Here is a 22,909-nt window from a genome sequence, read left to right as displayed (position 1 = left end):
ATGTGTTTTTTTTCAGCATTGTGATGTATCCTTAAACATGGAACAGATGTTATCTCTGTTTCATTGTGTGTGTTTTTATGTCATACTATAGGACAGCAGTCATGAAGGTGTGTCTACTTCTCAAAAAAAACAATAGTTTCACTGTCACAGTCTGCACCATAAATCAGTGGCTAATTTGCTGCCTTTGTAAATAATCCTCCCTGTTTTTGGATGTATGTTTTAGCTGAGTCTCAGTGCAAACCACAGATATCACTGATTCCAATGAGTAAGATTGTTGCAGAACATTGTTGAATCCCACATGGGATATTTTAGGTAAATCTGGAGTACCAGAAGTGATGTTTGTGTTTTCCACTAGCACAGAATCTCACTTGTCAAAGGCCTCCATGTGTCGCAACAAGAGTGCAGAGCACAGCAGGCCACAATGGTCAGGCTTAGTATGTTGACCCATGACTGGCTGTTCACACACACCATGTTAGCTGTGTTACTGCAGCCCCGACTGGCTACATTAGGACCCTCAGCATGTCATGACCAAAGTTTGGAGCAAATCAGCCTGTTTGTCAAATGAATGGACAGAAAGCAAATAGTTAAAGCAAACAATATCCCAGAGCTGAAGATGAAGGCAATATTGTGAAAGCTCAAAATGATCTGAGATGTCAGCATTAAAAAAGCAATGGTAGTAATGGAATAAAAACAGAAAATGCTGGAAATACTCAGCAAGTCAGGCAGCATTTGTGGAAAAGGAAATGGGGCTAATTTTTTTAGTTTGAAGTCCTTCATCAGATTGCAGATTTGACCAGAATTATATCACTTTGATCCAGAGATATTGGAAACAGCCGAAAGCTATGAGTTTGTGACAACTTGCCATAAGCACAGGTGAGAATGAGTGAGCATGTCAGGGCAGATTTCCCAAGTTCCCACACCACATTTTCCCTTCTAGAGTGTGCCAAGTGCGGTTCTGTGTGGAGACCCTGGCCCAGCTGCCCAGTGAAGCACGGGCAAGCAGAGGGTCTCTCCTGAAGCAACAGGCTAGCTGTTCTAATGCAAGAACAGTGACTAACAGTAAGACCTCACCATACCACCTTCCCCCAACCCTCTGCTCAACGGCCATCAAACCTGCTGCTTGTATTGACCATTTCTGAATGTCTTCAAAACTCGCAGCCACTCAGGGACTGCCAACATGGAAAAATGATATCAAAAAAGTTACATTTGTTCCAAAAAGTTTAAATTTCACAGTATTGCCTTCCCCTTTAGCCTCTGGTATATTATTTGCTTTAACTATTTGTTTTCTGTCCATCCGCTTGACATAAAGGCCGAGTTTCTTCAAACCTTGGCCATGACATGCTCAGGGGCAACTTTTTCACCCGGGGGTGGTCAGTAATGCAACAACTGCCAGAGGAAGTGGTTGAGGCAGGTACATTAACAAGGCACTTGGACGGGTACATGAATAGGAAAGTTTTAGAGGGATATGGGCTAAATGCAGGCAAATGGGACCAGCTAAGATGGGAATCTTAGTTGGCATGGACCAGTTGGGTCAAAGGGCCTGTTTCCATGCCGTATAACTCTATGACTCTAAATTAAAAAAGAAATACGCACATATTTAAAACAGATAAAACTTTTAAATAAAAGTATATCAAATGAAGAATCCTCACCCAGCTCTCCCTCTGTGGATGGTTTCTCCCAATGATTTCCATGTCCTCTTTGTCTTTGTCCTGGAATAACCTGAGCTGGGATCAGTGGGTGGATTTCCCAGCTTGGGTGAGCAGAAATGCTCATTGCTTCACTTGGCTCGATGAGGATTCCAAGTGGACAGTGCAGAGGTTCCAGGCCAGTCTCCTGTTGAGTGAAGGAGGGTGCCACAGGCTCTGCTATCAATTTTCCCAGTTATGGCTTCCTATGCTCTGCACTCTTGGTGATACATGTGGACAAACTGGATTCAAGAAACAAGGAAAACTTCACAAATATCAGTTCTGGTTCTTTAGAGCCACCTAAAACATCCTTTGTGAAGGCCAATGAATTCTTCACGTTATTGCAAATTATAGTACCGAATACAATAGTTTTATGCATGTGCTCACGGACAAGAGAATACAATAAAGTGTGTGTAGAATGTAAGAATGGCAGTGGGAGCTGCATTTTAAATTAAAACGGAAATAGCAATCAAGAAGGTTGGAGGATTTTATCCACCACAGGTAACTGGCAGGGCTTATGTCTATAGTCAGAGAGTTATACCAAAGTCCAAGGCTACGACACTGAGTCTGAACCACATTCAGTCTTTTGCGATTTTTGCAATGGCCACTGTACTGCGTATTGGAGGAGATAAATGTTTCCTTTGCTGAAGGATAGATTGCATTGTAAAGGCCTGCAAATCCAAGTACAAGACAAGCAACAAATCAATTGCAGTGACAATTTGGAATGACCAACAAAATAGAAGACTTCACCATTTGGTAGTTCATTCATACAATGAGGAATGGGGATCGTACAGTATCTATCTCACTAATAGTACCAGCAGTGAACAAATCGACTTTGGGAAAAGGTGTTTATTGCAAATGAGAGACTTGACATTTATATTGCTGCAGACTGTTCAGAAAGGAGTCCAGCCTTTGTGGGAGTTCAGCCACTCACCACAGATGGAAAGCTTTATGCAAAATGACTCTGGGGAGGTTTATTGGACATTAGAAAAATGGGGTGCCCAGTGCAATAGGCTGCACATACAGTGGCCCATTGTAACAAACCATGAAAACAGGCCAACATTAATTGGGAAGTACTGGCTGAGACAACTGAAGCTACTGTAGAAGAAAACTTTCAACAGTAATGCTTCAAAGTTACACCTTGACACATTGATGGAAAAGTATGACAATATGTTCAAAGTCAGCTCCACTGACATAATGGGGTACAATGTGCACATTTCCAGCAGACTAAAGGAAGCCACTCTATTGAAAGCCCACACTGCTCTACATTTGAAAGAGTTGATATAAGAAGGAACTAGAGTGGCCAGAACCAAATGTTGCATTTGTAAAAACTGTCCAGAGTGAGGAGGCCATGCCAGTAGTGGTTGGTAGAGAAAGCCATGCGATTATCCAGTGATGGAAAACTCATACTAAGTGAAACCCTGGATAACACATCGTATCTGCTACATAGTTCACAAGACTTTTATAGACACCGTTGGTAAGATCAATGGTCCTCTCAAAATCAGACCTCCCCTGTCTACCTACAAATATGGTCAATAGTACCTCTCCATCAATGTGCACAAATGACTCTATCCATACAGAAGGTTACCCTCTGGATCAAATTTTCACACAAAACTGTCCAGGCCATTATGGATAAAACCTCACAAGAGGTGGGTCTTAGCTTATGTAACCATGATGACCTGATGTTTGCTACAGCCAACATAGCACTTGCCTTCATACCAGCCTGACTGGCTGGTATTTCCAACATTCTCTTTTATTTCAGATTTCCAACAAATACTTTGTTTTGTATCTTACAGATCAGAAATTGTTTTAATATCTCCTTTATCTGTCCTTATTCATCTCCTTCTATTGACATCTCCTCCCAATAGAGCAGCTGCAATTAGTAAGCCTTCACCAAGCTCTCTCAGCCAGGGGCAGTAACCTCCCAGCAATTCAGCTGCACTGAGTCTCCACCCCATCACAGACATTCCCTTTATTCTCTGCACCCCTCCCCTCCTTGGCAACTTAAAACAAGTTTAACTTTTAATCTTTGCAAGTTCTGATGAAAAGTCCCTGACCTGAAACATTATTTTTTGTTTCTCTTTCTCCACAGATGCTGCCTGAGTGTTATCAGCATGTTCTGTTTTTACTTTGGATGATTTCATACTTTTCCATTTTCCATTCCATTTGCAATGTCCTTCCCCATTCCCTTACACTGTCTATGCTCAAAGTCCCTCTGATTCTCCTTACAATTGACAGTGACACCAGGTTAATATGATCAAAAATTTGTATCTATTACATGGTCCACTCATCTAATTCACTTATATAGATTATGACTGTGATGTGGCATTGACCGCTACAACACTCCACTACTCACAGCTTTTCAGCCCAAAAATAATCTATTTATTCCTGCTATCTGTTTTCTCTTCAATAAGCAATCCACAAACAACACGAGTAGATCACCCAAATCTCATGGCCTTTTTTCTTAATAACTGCTTATGTGGTGCAGTATTGAACATCTCTGAAAGCTCAAATATACCAGATCCACTGTTTCCCCCATCAACTAATATGCTAGTTATAAACCCAAAAATCTTTACTCGGATTTCAGACAGTAGATGATCACATTCAATCATTACATACAATTCTGTCCTATTCTATTCATCTGTAATGAAATATTTTGAAATTCATTCCTTGTTCTTTTCTGATTCAGCAGCAAGAGATATTCACAGACAAAGGAGGCAATATTAAGGAGGCAGTGTTAAAGGTTATAAAAACTAATTTATTTGGATTATATTAAGACAAATCACTAACTATTTCAATAAAATACAGAAAGAAGTAAAATAATACTTATCAACCAATCAATGAACTGATCTATATAATGCCAGAGGGAACATCAGGTGTCCAACAGCCTTTTCTGTAGCCTTCTCTCTGTCTCTCAGTGCTGGTCATGACCCAGGCCAAGACAAGGTTCCAATCTCCACAGAGAAGTTGCCTCTTTTTATACCTTTCAAAACATAGCATAATTCCTAGCCCAGTATTTTTCCATTCAGTCATGGTACCAGTCTGTACCCTCTTATATCTTGGGACCTTCGGTTAGGTGCATATCTTAAAGACAGAGACAGCCTATTTGAAGAAAGACATGGTTTTCATCATTATCTACTCTCAAGGCAGTGTGTCAGTACTCCTGTACAGTCTCAAAACATTCCCACATTCCAAGCTGACACTTTTTCTAACAACCACCATTTTGTGTTACACACTTTTGCACATACCAAGGAGGAATCAAATTTGACTTTTGTAAAATTTAATTCTCTCCTTACATCATCTTCCTTAAATAACCTTAACTACTCTATTAATAATATAGCCTTTCTCGTTGCACAATACTAGATCCAAAATAGCCTGTCCTCCAGTTGCTTCTTTGCTCTGAGAAACAACCTCCGACACACTCCATGAATTCATCCACCACATTATTACTGCCATTTGGTTGGCGAAACACACAGACAGGCTATTGAAATGTCCAGCTCTGGCTGTTCGTCACCAGCATGGAACCAACAAGAAGAACTGGAACCCACATTGTTTTATTTACAGGGAACAAACTCTTGGTTCTTAAAGCTAAACAATCATCCAATAAAAATGTTACATGGAATATAAATGAGCAAGAAGGCAACGGGAAGGCCAGTTGTGAAACTACAATGAGCCAACTATCTAGAGATTATTGCATAGCTATGATTACATACTCTAATAATTATTTCCATCAATAAATTCCTTGAATTCTTTGTCGTTGAGGTAATGATAGTAAATTGATGCTCTCCTGTTGCTGATACACTGAATAGAAGAAATATTTAGGTCCAACTCAGAACCCCTAATAAAATTGAATGTCTCTAGATGATTGGCTCCCCTGTTCCCTGATATTTCTTCCTTCATTACGAGAAGTGCTCACCCCAAGGGATTGTTGTAGCTCAGTTCTTTCTGGACCTTCCCTGAACTAGGACACACAGGGTGGAAGAAGCATCTCATAATTCTATCCACTAGGAGTAGATGTGTTGGTTGATAAGGACACAGCCAATCAGAAACCATGTTAAATGCATGGGATTATAGGGTTTTCATTCTGTGTTTGAGATAATAGCAATGTGTCCATTTTTCAGGCAATGTAATGGTTAATGAATCCAAAGAGAGAATTGACTTGTAGTTTCTCAAAGACTCAGAAATGAGCCATCAGAAAGAGTAATTTACACATAAACATCACACCAGCAAGAGCAAGTCACATGCTAGGCATCCTGACATGAGTGACTCACATCTCAACTATATAATGGCTTCCCACATTTTCTAAAGTTACACATCTGCACATATTTACCCATCTCTGCTGTGGAAACAGTGGACTAGACTCAAACTATCACTGATCATCGGAATGTCCAGTTCTGGGTGTCACTCACAGACAGGGAACAGAAGAAAAGAATTGGAACCCCTGTTGTTTTATTCACAGAAACGAGCTCTTGGTTCTCAGAGCTAAATAATCATCCAATAGAAATGTTACATACAATATTAATGAGAAAGAAGGCAGCAGGAAGTGCACTTGTGTGCCAAATATCTGAAGATCTCTTAGAATATTTAACAAATAAAGCGAAAACAATTATTGTGAAAAGATGAAAGAAGAAATGATGGCAGGTCTGGGTAATTACAACCCAAAATTGTAACAATGTTCAGACTGGAATGTTCACTCCCAACAGCACTGGGAATGTAAATTAGAGCCACAGATAAGCCGAGCATGTTCAGAGCTGGGTGAGTATCTGAGCACACAGTCCGAGGTCCTGGCTGAGGTCAGATGCACCAACAGCTTTTTAACTGTTCCTTCTCTCTGTTGTGGTGCCCACCCCGCCCCCCCCCCCCCCCAACCCCAGTGGGATGTCCCACTTGGTCTGCGATGGTGCGGGAACCTGCCCACAATCTGTAGATTAGACCGACCATGGGATTTCTGCCTTTCCAGGACCCTGCCTGCAACTGGTTTTATGGGAGGTGTCCAAAGCCACCGGAGGGGCATCGAGCACTGCCGGGAGCAGTGCCCACATTCTCCTGTTTGTGAACATCAATGAGGATGGCAGAGCTCACACTGTTTGGCCCATCAGGGCAGGCAGGGTAGTGTAACAGTTAGGATAATGCTATTACAGTGCCAGCGACCCGGGTTCAAGTCCAGCCACTGTCTGTAAGGAGTTTGTACCTTCTCCCCATATCTGTGTGGGTTTCCTCCGGGTGCTGCAGTTTCCTCCCACATTCCAAAGACGTACAGGTTAGGAAGTTGTGGGCATGTTATGTTGGCGCCAGAAGCGTGGTGACACTTGTGGGCTGTCCCTAGAACACTCTACGCAAAAGATGATTTCACTGTGTGTTTTGATCTACATGGGACTAATAAAGATATCTTATCTTATCCTCGACAGGATTACCGGCGACCATCCTGACACTGGCTGCACCACGTTTATGCTGCATGTTAGCTGCAGAGATCCTCACGGCAGAGAACACAGTGACACATTGGTGTCTCTGATGGTTCGAGGGCCGGGACACAGATCATAGGTGGGGCTTTTTACGGTAGGCGAAGCATGTGGGTGTGGGCCGGGCTTTGACCATGGGCAAGACTTGTTATCCTGTGCAGGACTTGGTTTGATTCGCAGTTCTGTTGCAGCAGCTGACTGCGCTCCTGCTGAGCGTGTCAGCTGGGAGACTCCAGAACACTATTGCCTGCTCCTGCCCCAGCGGGCAGCCTTGAGAAAGCTGGATCCTCCCTGGAGAGGCAGGACAAGTCCTGACGCTGGTACAAACCCCGCCTATGATAATGCTTCGCCCACTGCACGAATTCCGGACCGCTATCCCAAGCCACAGCCACTCTCATAAATCCTTTGGACTACCACAAGCCACACCCGCTATCCGAAAATGTAGGGTCTCGATCCGAAATATCCACCATCCCTTCGCCTCCAAGAATGCTGCCTGACCCGATGTGTTCCTCCAGCAGCATTCCTTCCCCCCCCCTCCCCGTTTCTCACTTCACAATTTACCACAAACACCTGCTAACAGTTTAACTACCGTTCACTAATTATAGTAGTCATTGGAACTCGGTTTAGTTATATTTGCCTGCACTGCACTTTCTCTGCAACTGTAACTTCATTCTGCATTCTGTTATTGACTTTCCCTTGTATTACCTTGATGTACAGATGTGATAAAATTATCTATATCATTGGCACTTTTTTCACTGTACCCCTGTGCATGTGACAATAATAAACCAATTTAACAATTTCATAGAATCATAGAACGTAGAATAGTACAGCACAGTACAGGCCCTTCGGCCCACAATGTTGTGCTGACATTTTATCTACCCAACCCTTCCCTCCCACATAGCCCTCTATTTCTCTATCGTTCATGTGTCTAAGAGTCTCTTAAATGTTAACTGAATAAAGGGAATTTCTGTGATAGAGTGAAATAATGTACTTGTTAAGAAACAGTTGAGCTCCTTTGTCTGTGTCATGTCTCGCTGATGTTGTAAAATCCCCGTAATGTTTATAGCTTGGAACATATAAATACAACAAGAGAAAGGAAGATAGGCATGGTGGGTAAAAATGGCCAGGCCTGATACAAACAGAAAACAGAGTGAGTGACCTAAAGTTGGAAAATTCAATATTAAGTCCCGCAGGCTGTAAAGTGCCCAAATGAAAGACAAGGTATTTTCCTCAAACTTGCCTTTGGCCTCATTGTGTTAGAGCCGGAGGCCACGGACGGAGATCAGAGTAGGAATATTGAATTCTCCAACTTCGGATGACTTGCTCTTTCTGCCTCCATGTATCAGGACTGGCTACCTTTGTCGAGAATACCTTTCTTCTTTCATTTATTCGACATTCTGTTATTATTTTCCTTTTGTACTACCTCGATGTACTTGTGTATGGAACGATCTGTCTGGATGGCATGCTAACAAAAGCTTTTCACTGTATCTTGGTACATGTGACAATAATACACCAATTGTCATTGTATATGTTGTCCTTATATCTGCATTATTTCACTCTATCACAGAAATTCCCTTTGTTCTGCCCTTTGTCCTCACCCACCGTCTTTGCATTCTGCACTAACTTGTTTGCTCTCTTTCTCTGTTCTGGTGAAGGGTCTTTGACCTGAAACCTTAACTGTTTCTCATGCCACGGATGCTGCCTGACCTGCTGAGTTGTTCCAGCGTCTTCTGTTTTTTAAAGCAGGCTACCCACCGACATGAAGGCTGGGAGATTCAGCTCCCAACAGTTCAGTGATTCACTGACATTTCACCCGAAGAGGGGAGAAGCCAAACATTGCTGGTAGAGACATTCCACTGATCTACACAACATCCAACCTCAAAGGAGGTTAAGTGCAAGCAGTGATAACACTGCATGTCCGTACACGGGTCGGGCAATCGGGCCAGCTGCTGGTTGAGGGATAATTGTTTGCCACCATGTCCGGGAGCACGATGAAATAGCACCATCTTTCTGTGCACTTAGGAAGCCAGAGATGGTCTGTGTTAGATGAAAGGCAGCCCCTGCAACACTGCCGCACGCCCTCTGTACTGCGCAGGAAGGTCAACCCAGTGTTTCTGCTCAAGTCTCTGGAGGGGGAAGTGACCCCACAATGTAATGACACAAGGCAGAGAGCACTGACACAGCTGGCACAGTAACAGTGCTGACTGCACTTCAGACCGAGATCATTGGCTGTGAAGTGATGGGACACATCCTGGGGACATTTATTACCTTTTAAATGTATCGGTTTGTATTAAACTGATCATTCTCCTCCAACCCTAAAAGGTTTCCTTCTCAGTTTCAGGTGCCCTGTGGGCTGAGAGAGATGTAAGTGGAGTTATGGGAAGAACGATCACAATTGATTGTCACTATGAAGGAAACTACCGCTTATACACGAAATATTGGTGCCGTGGGTGGAATCGCCACTGTTCCGTTTTAGTAGAAACAAACGGGCAGCACGGACGGAGGGGAAGAGCGTCAATCACAGATAACCCGGCACGGGGAATATTTACTGTTACTGTGGAGGATCTTCACTCTGGAGATACAGGATGGTACAGCTGTGGAATTACAACACCTGGCAATGATCCAACGTTTCCCGTACATCTACAGGTCTCTGACGGTACGTTTCTCAGCGATTGACGATGTCTCCACTGAAATGTCTGATCCATGTTTTCTCTGGGAAGGGTCAGGGCAGCACCGATATCCCAAGGCTCCGCAGCAGTGCAGAGTCCTGCGGGGAGCGGGCAGGGGTCGGGAAACCCCACTCATGTTGCTCTCACCCAGTGCGGGTTCTGTCCCACTGACTGGCCACCGATTTCAAGTGGGATGCTCAGCACATTTTCCTGCCTCTGAACTGTAGGAAATGTCACCCTGTCAGAGGTTTGCATTCAGACTAAAACTAATAATCCGACAGTAACAGATCAGTGAGAAACAAGTGTTGCTCATGGTCGAAATACCTCGGAAATCATGAAAAGGGAATCAGTCCCCAGAGCTCAACAGACTGCGTTCAGTCCTCCGGGAGCAGGCCAGCTCGCTCCCCGCCCCCACCTCAGGGATCAGTCACTCCCTCCCCCACCCCGCGGTCTCTCCCTCCCTCTGTCCCCGTCAACGCGCTCCGAGCCCCCAACCCCTGCACCCACTGACCATCCACCGCCCGGCAGCCAGCCTCTCCATCCGGCCCATTCCCGGTGGGAGACACCACTGGAGACTGGCTCCCTGATGCTGACAGAGATTGTAGCCCTAATTTTCACACTGACACATCCTCTGTCTCATCACTGCTGTCCTGATCTGGAGACAATTCCAGTGAAATATTCAGTGTGACCGTCTTCCATATCAGAGTCTTGCAATTATGTGACAGAAACTCAGGGCCCCGGTAAGTGTTAATTTCGGGGATGGTGGCATAAATTATTTTTTCCTTCTTGCGACTGCTGCTCTTTTCCTTGTTGGCGATGGTCATAGGTTTCTCTGCATTTCACACCTGGTTCCCAATGCAGTCTCTGTGTGGTGGCAAAGTGTTTACGAGGTGAAGTTTGCGACTTTCGTTTGCTACTTTCTCGTGAAGGGGGATAAGCTTCTTGTACAGACTTAAGCTGCACCCATCCAGGCAATCCATCACACTGGCTCTACCTTGAAGCTTGTACAGTGTGCTGGGAAGGACGGCAAGAACTTTTTAATCGGCTTACCACATCAGGCAGACTGTGTACAACACAGTCCCTCCCACTGGACTTTGCTCTATTTTCTACCTATGATTCTGTTTTCTCACCCTCTGCATTATCGTTCTGTCGTGTATCCAGATGAGCACTAGAATCGCCAAGGCATAGAAGGCTACAGACCAAGAAGTGCTGGTAGATGGGATAAGTGTAAAATATAAAACATAGAACAGTACAGCACAAGAACAGTGCCTTCGGGCCAAGGTATCCGTGCAGACCATGATGCCAATTTAAAATGCATAACTCCCTGCACATGGCCTATATCCCTCACTTCCACGCCTGTTAATGTGCCCGTTTAAATGACTCTTAAAAGTTGCTATCCTGTCTGCTTCCATTACTTCCCTGGGCAGCGCGTTCTAGTCACCCAGTTATCCCTGAGTAAAAAAATAACTGGCAAATCTCCTTTAACCCCCCCCCCCCCCTATCCTTAAACCCCTACCCTCCAGTATTTGACATTTCCATCCTGGATATTCCATCTGAATATCTCCCCTGTCGATATCTCTCATAGTTTTATCAATTTGCCCTCTAAGGCTCCAACGCTCCAGAGAAATCAATTCAAGATTGTCCAGTCTCTCCTGATAGCCAATACTCTCTAGTCCAGGCAACATTCTTGTGAACCCCCTCTGTATTGTCTCCATATCCTTCATGTAATGGGATGACTAGAGCTGAACCCAATACTCCAGATGTGGCCTGACCAATTTTTATGCAGCTGCAATATGGCTTTTATACCCCAGAGCCTGACTGATGAAGGTAAGCATGCCGTACGCCTTCTCTTTATTACCTATCTACCTGCCTGTCACTTCCAGGGAGCTATGGACTTGCATACCAAGATCCCTCTATACATCAGTTCTCCTGAGGGCGCTGCCTTTTACTGCATATTTTCCTCTTACATTTGACCTCTTAAACTGCAACACCTCACAATTGTCTGGATTAAACTCCATTTGGCATTTTTGTCCCCACACTTCTAAGTGGTCTATATCCTATTGAACCTTTGACAAACTTCATCACTGCTCACAACTTCAACAAATATTGTGTCATCTGCAAACTTCCTAATCAGCCCAATGATATTTTCTTATCATAACTAACAGAGCTCCAAGCCTTGACCCACGCAGAATACCACTTGCCACACCTCCAGTCACAATTGGTTATTATTGTTACATGTACCAAGATACAGTGAACAGCTTTTGCTTGCATGCCATCCAGAGAGCGCATTCCATACATAAGCACATTGATGTAGTACAAAGGGAAAGAAAATCAGAATGCAACAGAATGCAGTGTTACAGTTGCAAAGTGCAGTGCAGATAGACAAATAGAGTGCAAGGACCATGATGAAGTAGAATGTGTAAGAGGTCTGTTCAAGAGTCTTATAACAGCAGGATATAAGATATCCTTGAGAATGGTAGGATGTGTTCTCAAGTTTTGAATCTTGTGCACAATGTGAGGGGGGAGAAGAGAGACTGAATGTGGTGGGAGCAGTGCCCAGGGTTTCTGGGCTTCCTAGGCTCACACAATCCCTCACTTAGTCTGCATCAATATCAACGCCAAAGGGTTCCCTTCCTGCTGCAGGTCACTGAAACCAATTACAGTTACACTCACGCCCTAAAGCCACTGAACATGTGACAGATATCTGACAATTTCCTGCCCTCATATTGTGCTGAAGTTTTCCAGGACTCTCTTCAACTTGTTCCCATTCCAGAGTCAAACCACTGGACACCACTGGAGACTGGCTCCCTGCTGCTGAGAGGCATTGTTGCCCTAATTTTCACATTGACACATCCTCAGTGTCATCACTGCTGTCCTTATCCAGAGTCCTGCTGTGTTCTGGGATAATGGCAGACATGGCAGTTCAGGCAGCTGGGAGGATGCAGAGACACAGAGGGGTAGAGGAGCTGGTGAGATTCCAACCTGGCCCGTCCTGGCTGGGATACAGTAGTGGCAACAATTGGAGAGTGTTTGATTTTCAGATGTTCACTCAGTGTCTGAATGTTTGATCCTTTCCCACAGAACCCGTGTCTGTTCCTGTGCTTGGATTTCAGTCACCGGCAAATGCCTCATGTGCTGGGGGCTCAGTGTCTGTGTCCTGTGAGTCTGTCCAGGGATCCCTTTCCATTCAGTACGCCTGGTATGAAAAGACCCAGTCTGTAGATTCTAAGATCTCAGACACCAGTAAACTGGATCTACATTGTCAATCCTTCAAACACCAACACCATCAATGTAACTGCACAGCGTCAAATGTTAATGGAACAAAATCCAGTGAAGTGGTTAATGCGACAGTCTTCAGTGGAACAGGGACCTGCAGTTATGTGACAGAAATCAACAGCAATCGTAAGTGTTGAAGGGAGTGAAGTTATTGATTTCTCCTGAGTGATGGTAAATGTTGTTCATTGTTGGAGCTTCACTCTTTCAGGCATGTGGCGAGTACTGCATCACCCGCCGGCATGTCTTACACAGAATGTTTGGAATGTGAGTCACTCTCCAAGGATACCCAGCCTCTGACATGCTGTTGCTGGCAGTCTGTTCTGCTTGTCACGTTTGAGTTTCTGATTGTTCATTAAGATGAGTTAGTGTTGGAGAAACTATAAATTATCAAATTATCTGTTTGGACAGTTATAGCTGGTATACTACGTTGAAAATGAATGGAATCTTACAACTGGTGTCTTGAAGAATTACAGTAATCCCATGCAGTTAAATTAGAATCTGGTTGGCTATGTCTTCAAATGGGAAAGAGAGTTGTGATCTTCAACCCATGAATCCTAGTTCAGAGAGGCTTCAGGAGAAAGTGTAGAAAGAATGAACTCAAATGACTCCTGGAATAAGCAGTTTTGGTGATGAGGAGAGAAACATGAAAACACAGATGTATAGGTAAGTAGGAGAAAGAAAGAAAAGCCATTTGGCCCTTTGAACCTACCCCGCTATTCCATTTGATCAAAGGTGATCCTCCATTTCAATACCATGTTATCTTGTTTACCTGATATCCCTTGATGTCGTTTGTGATGCAAAATCTAACTCATTCTGAAACATAGTCAGTTACTTGGCCTCCACACCCTTCTGTGGTAGTGAATTTCCACAGTTCATCACTCTCTTAGTGAAGAAATTTTTACTTATCTCATTCCTAAATGTCTTTCCCTGTTTCCTACAAACATGACTCTTGGTTCCAGATGAACCAGGGGAAACATCCTCCCTGTTTCCTGCCCATTGAGCCCTGTCAAAATTTTGCATGTTTCAAGGCGATCTCTCATTCATCTAAATTCTAGTGAATACAGGTCTAGTTGAACCAATCATTCCTCAGACAACAATCCTCCCATCCCTGGAATTAGCCTGCTCAACCTTTGCTGCTTTTCCCCAATGACAAGTACATCTTTCATTTGGTATGGAGATCAAAATCTTACCTAAGGCTGCGCATGTGGTCTCTCAACAGCCCTGCATAATTGTAGTAAGACATCCCTGCTCCTGCACTCAAAATCTCTTACAACAATGGCCAACATACCATTTAAATAATTCCCTGCATTTTTGTCTTTCCGACGAAACTGGATAACTTCAGATTTCGCCATGTTAAGTTACATCGGCCATGCATTTGCCCACTCAGTCAATTTGTTGAAATTGCCTTGAAGCCGCGACACTTGAGGGCTGCCCCCAGAACACCATGCAAAAAGATGTATTTTACTCTTTGTTTTGATGTACATGTGACTAATAAAGATATCTTATCTCTTATCTTATGTTACGTTTGGTTCCCTCATCCACATCATTGATACATATTGTGGATAGCTGGTGCCCAAGCGCCGATTCCTGAAGTACTCCTTTATTCACCAGCTGACATCCTAAAAAGACCAGTTTATTGCTGTTCTCTGTTTCCTGTCAACCAATTTTCTCTCTTTGCCAGTATTCACCTCCAATGCCATGTGCTTTAATTTTACACACCAACATCTAATGTGAAACTTTATAAAAGGCCTTCTGAAAATCCAAATGCACCACATCCTTTAGTTCTCCCTTGTCTCTTCTGTCAAAAGTCTTCAGTAGATTTGCCAAACCTGATTTCCTCTGAACAAATTTAGGTTCATTTTGTTTGATACTGGGTGGTGATTTTCACTGTGAGATGTTCCCATGCACCCTAGTTTTAAATGACAGTTCTATAATCTTGTAACTATGTCCCCTAATTCGATATTCTACCTCCAATGGGAACACCTCAACATATATCCTGTCATGCCCCCGAAAGGATCTTCTATGTTTCAGTAAGATCACCTCTGAATACCCTAAACCCCAACGAATGTAGATCTAATTTCTTTAGCTGCTTCTGACGGATAACCCTATCATTGCAGGAATTAGGCTTGTGACTGTCTTCAATGCTAGCATATCCTTCTTAAATTAGGGGACAAATCCATGCACTGTGCTCCAGGTGTGGCCTGACCAGTACCTTGTAAAAGTGTAACAGCGCTTTCCTATTTTTAAACTCCAATGTTCTTGCAATAAAGACCTTTATACTATTTGCCTTTTGAACCACTTACTGCAACTGCCTGCTAACATTTTGCCATTTGTGCACAGGAACACCGAGATCCTTTAGTACTTCACTCATCTGCAATCATTCTCTATAATAATCTGTCTTTAGATTCCTCTTATCAAAATGCATGGCCTCACACTTGCCCCACATTAAACTCCATTATTCAATTTCTCACTGACTCCCTCAACCACTCTATATCCAGTTGAAGACTCTTAATATCATCATCACAACATGAAACTCCCCCATCTATTTTCATATTGTTGGCAAACTGGATACCTTAAATTTGCACCATTCCTCCAGGTTATTAATATAAATCTTAATTAGTAGGTCAAGTACTCTTGGGAAATTCCACTACTTGCATCTTCCAGCCTGAAAAAGGCCCATGTATTCCTACTCTCTGTCTCCTGTGAGATTACCAGCCTTTAACCTGTACCAACACACTTCACTGAATACCATGAACTCTTATCATGTGCACCTGCATTTTATGCAGCACGTAGTTAATCGCCTTCTGGTAATCCCAATACACTACATATAGCGGTTCCATGGTATCAATTCTGTTTGTTGCATCCTTGAAGAACTCTCGCAAATTTGTTAAATATAATTCACCTTTTCACAAAACTACATTGACTTGGTTTGAATACATTAAGCTTCTATAAATGACTAGCTATTCCTTCCTTGATTACAGATTCAAGAGTCGAGCCAAGAACAAGACGTTAAGCTAGGAGGCTTATTGTTTCCAGCTTTTTGCCTTTCTGCTTTCTTGAATAAGGGCTTCACTTCTGCAGTTTTCTCATCGTTTGGTACCTTCCTGGAACTCAGTGAGTTTTGAAAAGTCTCAGCCAATGACATCACTATCTCTGCAAGTGCTTCAACTGTTTCATTTAAAACTCTAATCAGGTCCTGGCAACTGCCTACCTTTATCCTGTTAGTTTTCTCAATACCTGCTCCTTGCATTATGACAGAGTTTGGAGAAAGTTGTTGATGTAAATGTTTATTAGGACGTAGAGCGTCCGACCTGAATTAGGGTCAGGGATGTAATCAATAACCGCGAGATGCCTGCCTGCCCGGACACCCCTTTGAAATCCGGGGCTCATCCTCCCTCGGCGAGGCAGCTCTCGGTCCATCGGCGCAGCTGAAGGTAGCGCAGTGCAGCGCAGAGCCACCGACCAACTGCGCTGATGGAATACTCGGTACCACAGACAGTCCGCAGTCTCTCAGTCTAACAGTGAGAACAACGTTAAACAGGTTAACACGCCAGAACACCTTTGATTATTGAAACACACACATAAATTAAATTTTGGTTAATTCAATCAAATAAAAATCTCCAATATAAAACCGCAAACTGCCGGCCACACTCATCAGGTCAGGCAGCACCTGTGGAATGAGAAACAGTTAACGTTTCGCACCGAAGACCGTTCAGCTGAATAAAAATCTCTACCGACCTTCCTCCCTGCAGCCGATTTCTTTCAATAGAAACCGAGAAAGCAGAAGTAGACCATTCGGCCCTTTGAACCTGTTCCACATTCAACATGATCATCCATGTTCAGTCCCCGGTTCCTAGTCCCCCTCCACACCTATCCGTTGACACCTGGTCCTTAAGAACTATATACAACTCCTTCTTGAATATATTTAGTATTTCAGGTTCAACGGCTTTCTATGTTAGATAATTCACCGCTCTCTGGTTGAAATAATTTCTCCTCAACTCAGTTTTAAATAGCTTACCCCATATCCTGAGACTGGGAACATCCTCCCTCCATCTCGTCTGTCCGGTCCTATGAGAAATTTGTCGTTCTCATTCTTCCAAAACCTACCTTTCATGGAACTGAAATGGGTGGTTTCACATATATCTACAGTATGCTGCATCTGCTATTTATTGGCAAACTCTCTCAATCTGTCCAAAACACGCTTAAGTTTCTCTGCATCCTCACAGTACACATTCACACCCAACTTTGTGCAATCCGAAAATTTGAAATATTACATTTAATTCCCTCGACTACAGCATTAATACACCGAGACTAGCTGGGATTCTGGCACTGAACGCTACAATTCCCCACTACTCGCTTCCTGCCACTCCAGAACAGAGCTGTTCATTCCTACTATTTTCTTTCTGCCTGCCAACTGATTCTCCATCTATATCAGTTCCCTAATCCACCTGCTTTAATTTTACATGCTAATCTATCATGTGGGACCTTATCAAAAGCCTTCTCAAAATCCAAACACGCAACATCCACTGGTTCTTCCTCATTATTCTGCTAGCTACATCCTCAATATGTCAAAGCAATTGAAACGTTGTTTTATTATCCTTGCCTCAACAGGAGCTGGATATTTTTGTGAAACTTCTGCAACAGAATCAATGACGACTGCGCATTCCTCAAATACGGAAATAAGATCCAATGATACTGTAAGGTAAAGCACTCAATCCAGTTCCACTGAAAGGTAAAATGTCCTTATTTCTGGTGTTTTGATTGACACTGCTTCTGTACGAGACATAATTGTTGTGTTGTTAATGGTGGCAGGTGAGGGGCGCGGAGGGGACGGGATTCACCCTCCCGTTCGCTGGTACTGGTATCTGCGAGATTATTGGCTTCAATGATACTGAGTATTGGGAGCGGAATATCATTTATCCTCTCTTACGTGTTTCAACGCTGAGACCCCAGGGTAGATTACACTTTCTAAATATCCTGTATTAATTTAGGCATGAAAGTTGAAAATGTTATTTTGGAATGTCGCTTATCAGAATGGAAACAGTATCGGGTTTACAACTGGCTGCTTTGTTGTTGGGAAATAAGAACAAGTTCCCCCACTTGCCATCCCTCAGAGGGTGTTCCCTGCAGTATTCACTATGACTGCTCCATCACTAACCTCATCCCATGGTGTGAGGTGAGTTGTATTTGCCAAACCCCAGCAATGCTGCTTTGTCTTGCTGTGACCTGCTCTGGTGTAGCACTGATGGGGAAGTTCCTGCTGAACATCGTGAGCATCACCTTGCAGGGTGGCACAAGAGAGACCGCAGATGCTGGAAATTTGGAGCAACGGACACAAAATGCTGGAGGAACTCAGCAGGCCAGGCAATATCTATGGAGGGAAATGAACAGTTGACGTTTCGGACCGAGACCCTTCACCAGGCCTGGAAAGGAAGAGGGCAGGCGCCAGAATAAAAGGGTGGGGGAGGGGGAGGAGCATCAGATAGGTGAATCCAGGTGAGGGGGGAAGGTAGGCAGGTGGGGGAGCGGGGTTGAAAGGGAGTGATGTGAGAAGCTGAGAGCTGAGGGGTGGAAGAGGCAAAGGGCTGAAGAAGAAGGAATCTGACAGGAGAGGACAGTAGGCCATGGAATAAAGGGAAGGAAGTGAGCAGGTCGTGAGGGCAGGGAAGGGGGAAGAGAAGGGATGAAGGGGCCACAGGAATCAGGGAAAAGAAAGGGGGTGAGACGAAAAAGGAAAACAGAGGGGAGTGGTCACCGGAAGTTGGAGAAATCAGTGTTGATGCCGTCAGGTTGGAGACTAGCAAGGTAGTATATGAGGTGTCGTTCCTCCATCCTGAGTATGGCTTCAATGTGGCAGTAGAGGAGGCTGTGGATAGACATGGGAGTGGGATGTGGAATTAAAATGGCTGGCCACCAGGAGATCCTGGCTGTTGCGGCGGACGGAGTGAAGGTGCTCGATGAAGTGATCACCCAACCTGCGTCAGATCTCACGGAAGTAGAGAAGGTTGCACCGGGAGCGCCGGATGTAATAAATGACCCCAATGGATTCACAAGTGAAGCAGTGCCTCACCTGGAAGGACTGTTTAGGGCCCTGAATGGTGGTGAGGGAGGAGGTGTAGGAGCAGGTGTGACACTTAGCATGGTTGCAGGGATAACTGTCTGGAGAGTGATAAGTGGGGAGGGAGTAGCAGACAAGGGAGTCACAGAGAGAGTGATCCTTGCAGAAAGTGGAAAAGGGAGGGGAGGGGAAGATGTGCCTGGTGGTGGGTTCCTGTTGGAGATGGCGCAACTTGCAGAGAATGATGTGTTGGATGTGGAGGCTCATGGGGTAGTATGCGAGGACAAGATGAACCCTGTCCCTGTTATGTCAGGGGGAGGGGGAATGGGGTGAGGGCAGACATGCTGGAAATGGAGGAGATATGGGTGAGGGCTGCATTGATAGTAGTGGAGGGTAAACCCCATTTACTGAAAAAAGAGAACATCTCAGATGTCCTGGAATGGAAGGTCTCGTCATGGGAACAGATGTGGTGAGAGTGGAGGAACTGAGACAAGGGAATAGCATCTTTGCAAGTGACAGGGTGGGAAGAGGTGTCGTCCAGGTAGCTGTGGGTTTCTAAAAGATGTCAGTAGAAAATCTGTCTCTGGAGATGGAGACATAGAGATCAAGAAAGGGGAGAATGGTGTTGGAGGTGTACCACGTAGACCACTGAGACTTTGACCCAACCTTTCCGGGTAGGTCAAAATCTCAATGCGAGTCACTGCAATTACAGGAAAGGAGCTCCTGAGTGGTGGGCACCAGTGGCGAGGCCCTGGACTACACAGCATTAAAATAGGGTTACGTGGGAGATTTAATACAGAAAGGAGACAATTCAGCACAAACAGTCCATCTATTGGGTTATGCTCACATCCAGCCTCCTTCCTCCCTTTTTTCCTCATCTAAATCTGTCAGTGTACCCCTCTTTTCCCATCTCTTTTATATACCATTCCAACATCTCCTTAATCGTATCCTTGCTTAACATGCTCCATCTCCTGTGAGAGAGAACTCCATGTTGTCACCACTGTTGAGGAGGAGATGTTTTGTCTGCAGTCCCTACTGGATCTCTTGGTAACTCTTTTATGTTGATGGTCTCTTGCTCTCTTCTCAAGAAGAAGGAGATCCAGTCTGTTCATCCTTTTCGATATTATCAATGCACTGTGCAATGAATTGATCAATACGACCTGCATGCAAGACAAGTTTTTCACTGTACCTCGGTACAAGTGACAATAATAAACCAATACCAATCTTATGTCCTCTCATTTCTGGCTTCATCAATTTTAAGGGTTTCCTCTTGTAGTTCCATATGACTCCTACCCATTTCATGTTCCAAATTTCTATTCACAGCCACTCAACATGTGCTTTTCTCCAACATAAATTATTCGTTTTTCTTGTTACTTACTTCCTTCTCTATTATCATTATAAGGTGCATTTCATTTTGCTCACCTATTCTTATTTTTCCTACATGCTCCGGTTGACCTACCCTCTAAATGCTAATTCCCATATTGGGCTTTTTAACTATTGTGTTCCGACTCAGTCCTTTATACTTTTTTGAACTCGATTCTTCTATCCCCACGGCTACTACTGTAGCCCTAGGAATATTGAGAATATTGAGATCTTTGAGATCACCCATATTTATTTCTCTGAAGCTTCTTTAAATTAATTGTCCTTATTTGTTTGCACATTTCACGCCCCAACTCCCTTCTTCTGTTGGTCATAGAACATTTATGAGCTTTCATATCTGTCCATGGGGATTCTATTACTGTCCTTCCCTTCGAGCTGTGTTGTCTTTCAGCAATGACATTACATTATCCTCAGAGGCACCACTACCCAACCTCATTATTTCCTTCTCTGTCTTTTCTAAATCTATCTGCGATGTCTAATTTCCTGCCCTGATATGTCTGCAGCCATATTTCAGCAACGCTGTCTCCAAATGATTATCACGTTATCTTCCCTCCCTCAGTACTGCGCTAGTTTAGTCTCCCCGCTGAACTCCATTGATTTAATCGCTCCACTCCACTACGATTACAGAGGAGCAAGGAGGTAAATCTTTCAAACACAAAACCGTCTCGTTTCCTCCCCTGGATTCTGCATCTCTTCCCTTTTGTTCAGTTACATGATATGGAGTGTGCTGCGTTGGGTGCTCTTCGCTCTGCTGGGGATCTGGAGTATCTCAGTCACGTGGTTCACAAGAGACATCAAGGTAGGTCTACCGACATCGCTGGATGCTCCTAAATGGTTTCCGTGAATGCTCTCAAATACACTGACCATTTAAAGAACAACATTGACACATGAGCTCTTTCTTATAGTAGGTTTTCACGCTCTGTTCGTGTGCAGAACGAAGAAGGTTGCTTGTTATGAATATATTGGACTCTATATTTCAGAAAGAATTCTGTTGCGAGCGCCCGTATGAAATATAAATCAACGTCAAAGTTAAGTTTGTTGTCATATGCACAAGCATATGTATGCACAGGTGCAATGAAAAACCTATTTGCAGCATCGCAGGCGTGCAGCAGCATATAGTATTGCGTAGTTCCCAGTGTCAATGAGTCTGATGATTTCATGACTTGCCTTTTGCAGAGAAGCGATGAATCAGATCCTCACAGCCTGGCCAATGAGGTAAAATGAAGGCTCCCGGACTACACCGACTGTGGGGGAATCTTGCATCAAGATCAAATATTCATGATTCATCCCGCTTTGCGCAACTTTTTAAAAATTGTACAGAATTAATGTCACTTGTCATTAAGCAATTAACTTAATGAAAGTCAAATCAAAACAAAATGTTGCCATCCTTCAAGGTGATGACATTTTTTTCTAGAATTCCACTTTCAGCCTTCACTGATCTCAATATTGCGGCACTTTCCCCACTATTTCTTGCGTCACCCCAGCCTCAAGTTTTAACGTTCACATGGCAGTGAACTGCTCAAGATTCTTTTACTCTGTTTAACTCTCCTATTGATTCGATTTCCTGTATTTTCTGTTTATCTCACTAACCAATTAATTAAAATTATTCCTCTTTAAATGCTGTTTTCAACGAGAAACGTCTCCCATTGGTTTTGTTTAGAATATATTGTCACTTATGGAGAATAGATCGCCTTCAGGGTCCTGGATTTTCCTCATGGTGTCAATGGTTGAAAATCATAAGGAGAGGGAAACAATTAATGTTCAGTTCATGACATCACATCAGATCGATTGTACGGAAAGGCGTTGACCTGAAACATTTGCTTTATTTTTCTCTCCGCGCATGCTGCCTGAGCTGCTGAGTATTCCATCATCTGCGGATATCATTTCAGATAGGCACGTGTTTTGCTGGTGAATATTGATACACAGAGAATGCTGCAATGAGTTATTCAATTTGAGCACAACTGCTGTCATTGTGCAAAGGTCTTAAAGGAGCAATGGAAAGTAATGTCGGGTGATGAATAAAATGAGTGAGTTGTAGCTTTTTGCGACTTGCAGTGGTCAACGGGATATGAAACTGCAAATAGGAGGAGATACTTTTATAACTAACTCATGAATGTACAATAGAGTGGAGTATAATACAGCATAGAAATAGGCCCTTCAGCACAACTCCACCATGCCGAGAAAGATGCCCATTTAACCTAGTCACATTTACCCACATTTGGCCCATATCCCTCTAAACCTCTCCTATCCATGTATCTGTCTAAGTGTCTTTTAAATGTTATAGTACCTCCTCTGGCAGCTCGTTCCATAAATACACAGCCGTCTCATGAAGAACTTGCCCCTCAGGTCACTTTTAAGTCATCACCTCTCTCCTTAAACCTA

General features: G+C 43.7%; 1 protein-coding gene across 1 annotated transcript; it reads left to right on the top strand.

Moving 5' to 3' along the window:
* Nucleotides 1-1,689: 1,689 nt before the first annotated feature.
* Nucleotides 1,690-21,714, top strand: LOC127581023 (uncharacterized). The gene is made up of 6 exons (XM_052035082.1): nt 1,690-1,909; nt 9,480-9,800; nt 12,895-13,215; nt 17,701-17,786; nt 21,236-21,326; nt 21,704-21,714. The coding sequence occupies exons 1-6, from the start codon at nt 1,690-1,692 to the stop codon at nt 21,712-21,714; spliced, it is 1,050 nt and encodes a 349-aa protein (XP_051891042.1).
* The last annotated feature ends 1,195 nt before the right edge of the window (nt 21,715-22,909 follow it).

This window comes from Pristis pectinata, chromosome 20 (genome assembly GCF_009764475.1).
Source record: "Pristis pectinata isolate sPriPec2 chromosome 20, sPriPec2.1.pri, whole genome shotgun sequence".
NCBI lineage: Eukaryota > Metazoa > Chordata > Chondrichthyes > Rhinopristiformes > Pristidae > Pristis > Pristis pectinata.
The sequence above is the reverse complement of the archived record's forward strand: the minus strand, read 5'-3'. Positions and strand labels throughout refer to the sequence as shown.

Excerpts from the sequence above, each read along its gene's own strand:
- LOC127581023 (XM_052035082.1), top strand. The coding sequence starts at position 1,690 with ATGTCCTCTTTGTCTTTGTCCTGGAATAACCTGAGCTGGGATCAGTGG. Across the intron at positions 9,801-12,894 it reads ACATCTACAGGTCTCTGACG|AACCCGTGTCTGTTCCTGTG; the intron begins GTACGTTTCTCA and ends CCTTTCCCACAG. Across the intron at positions 13,216-17,700 it reads GACAGAAATCAACAGCAATC|GAGCTGGATATTTTTGTGAA; the intron begins GTAAGTGTTGAA and ends TTGCCTCAACAG.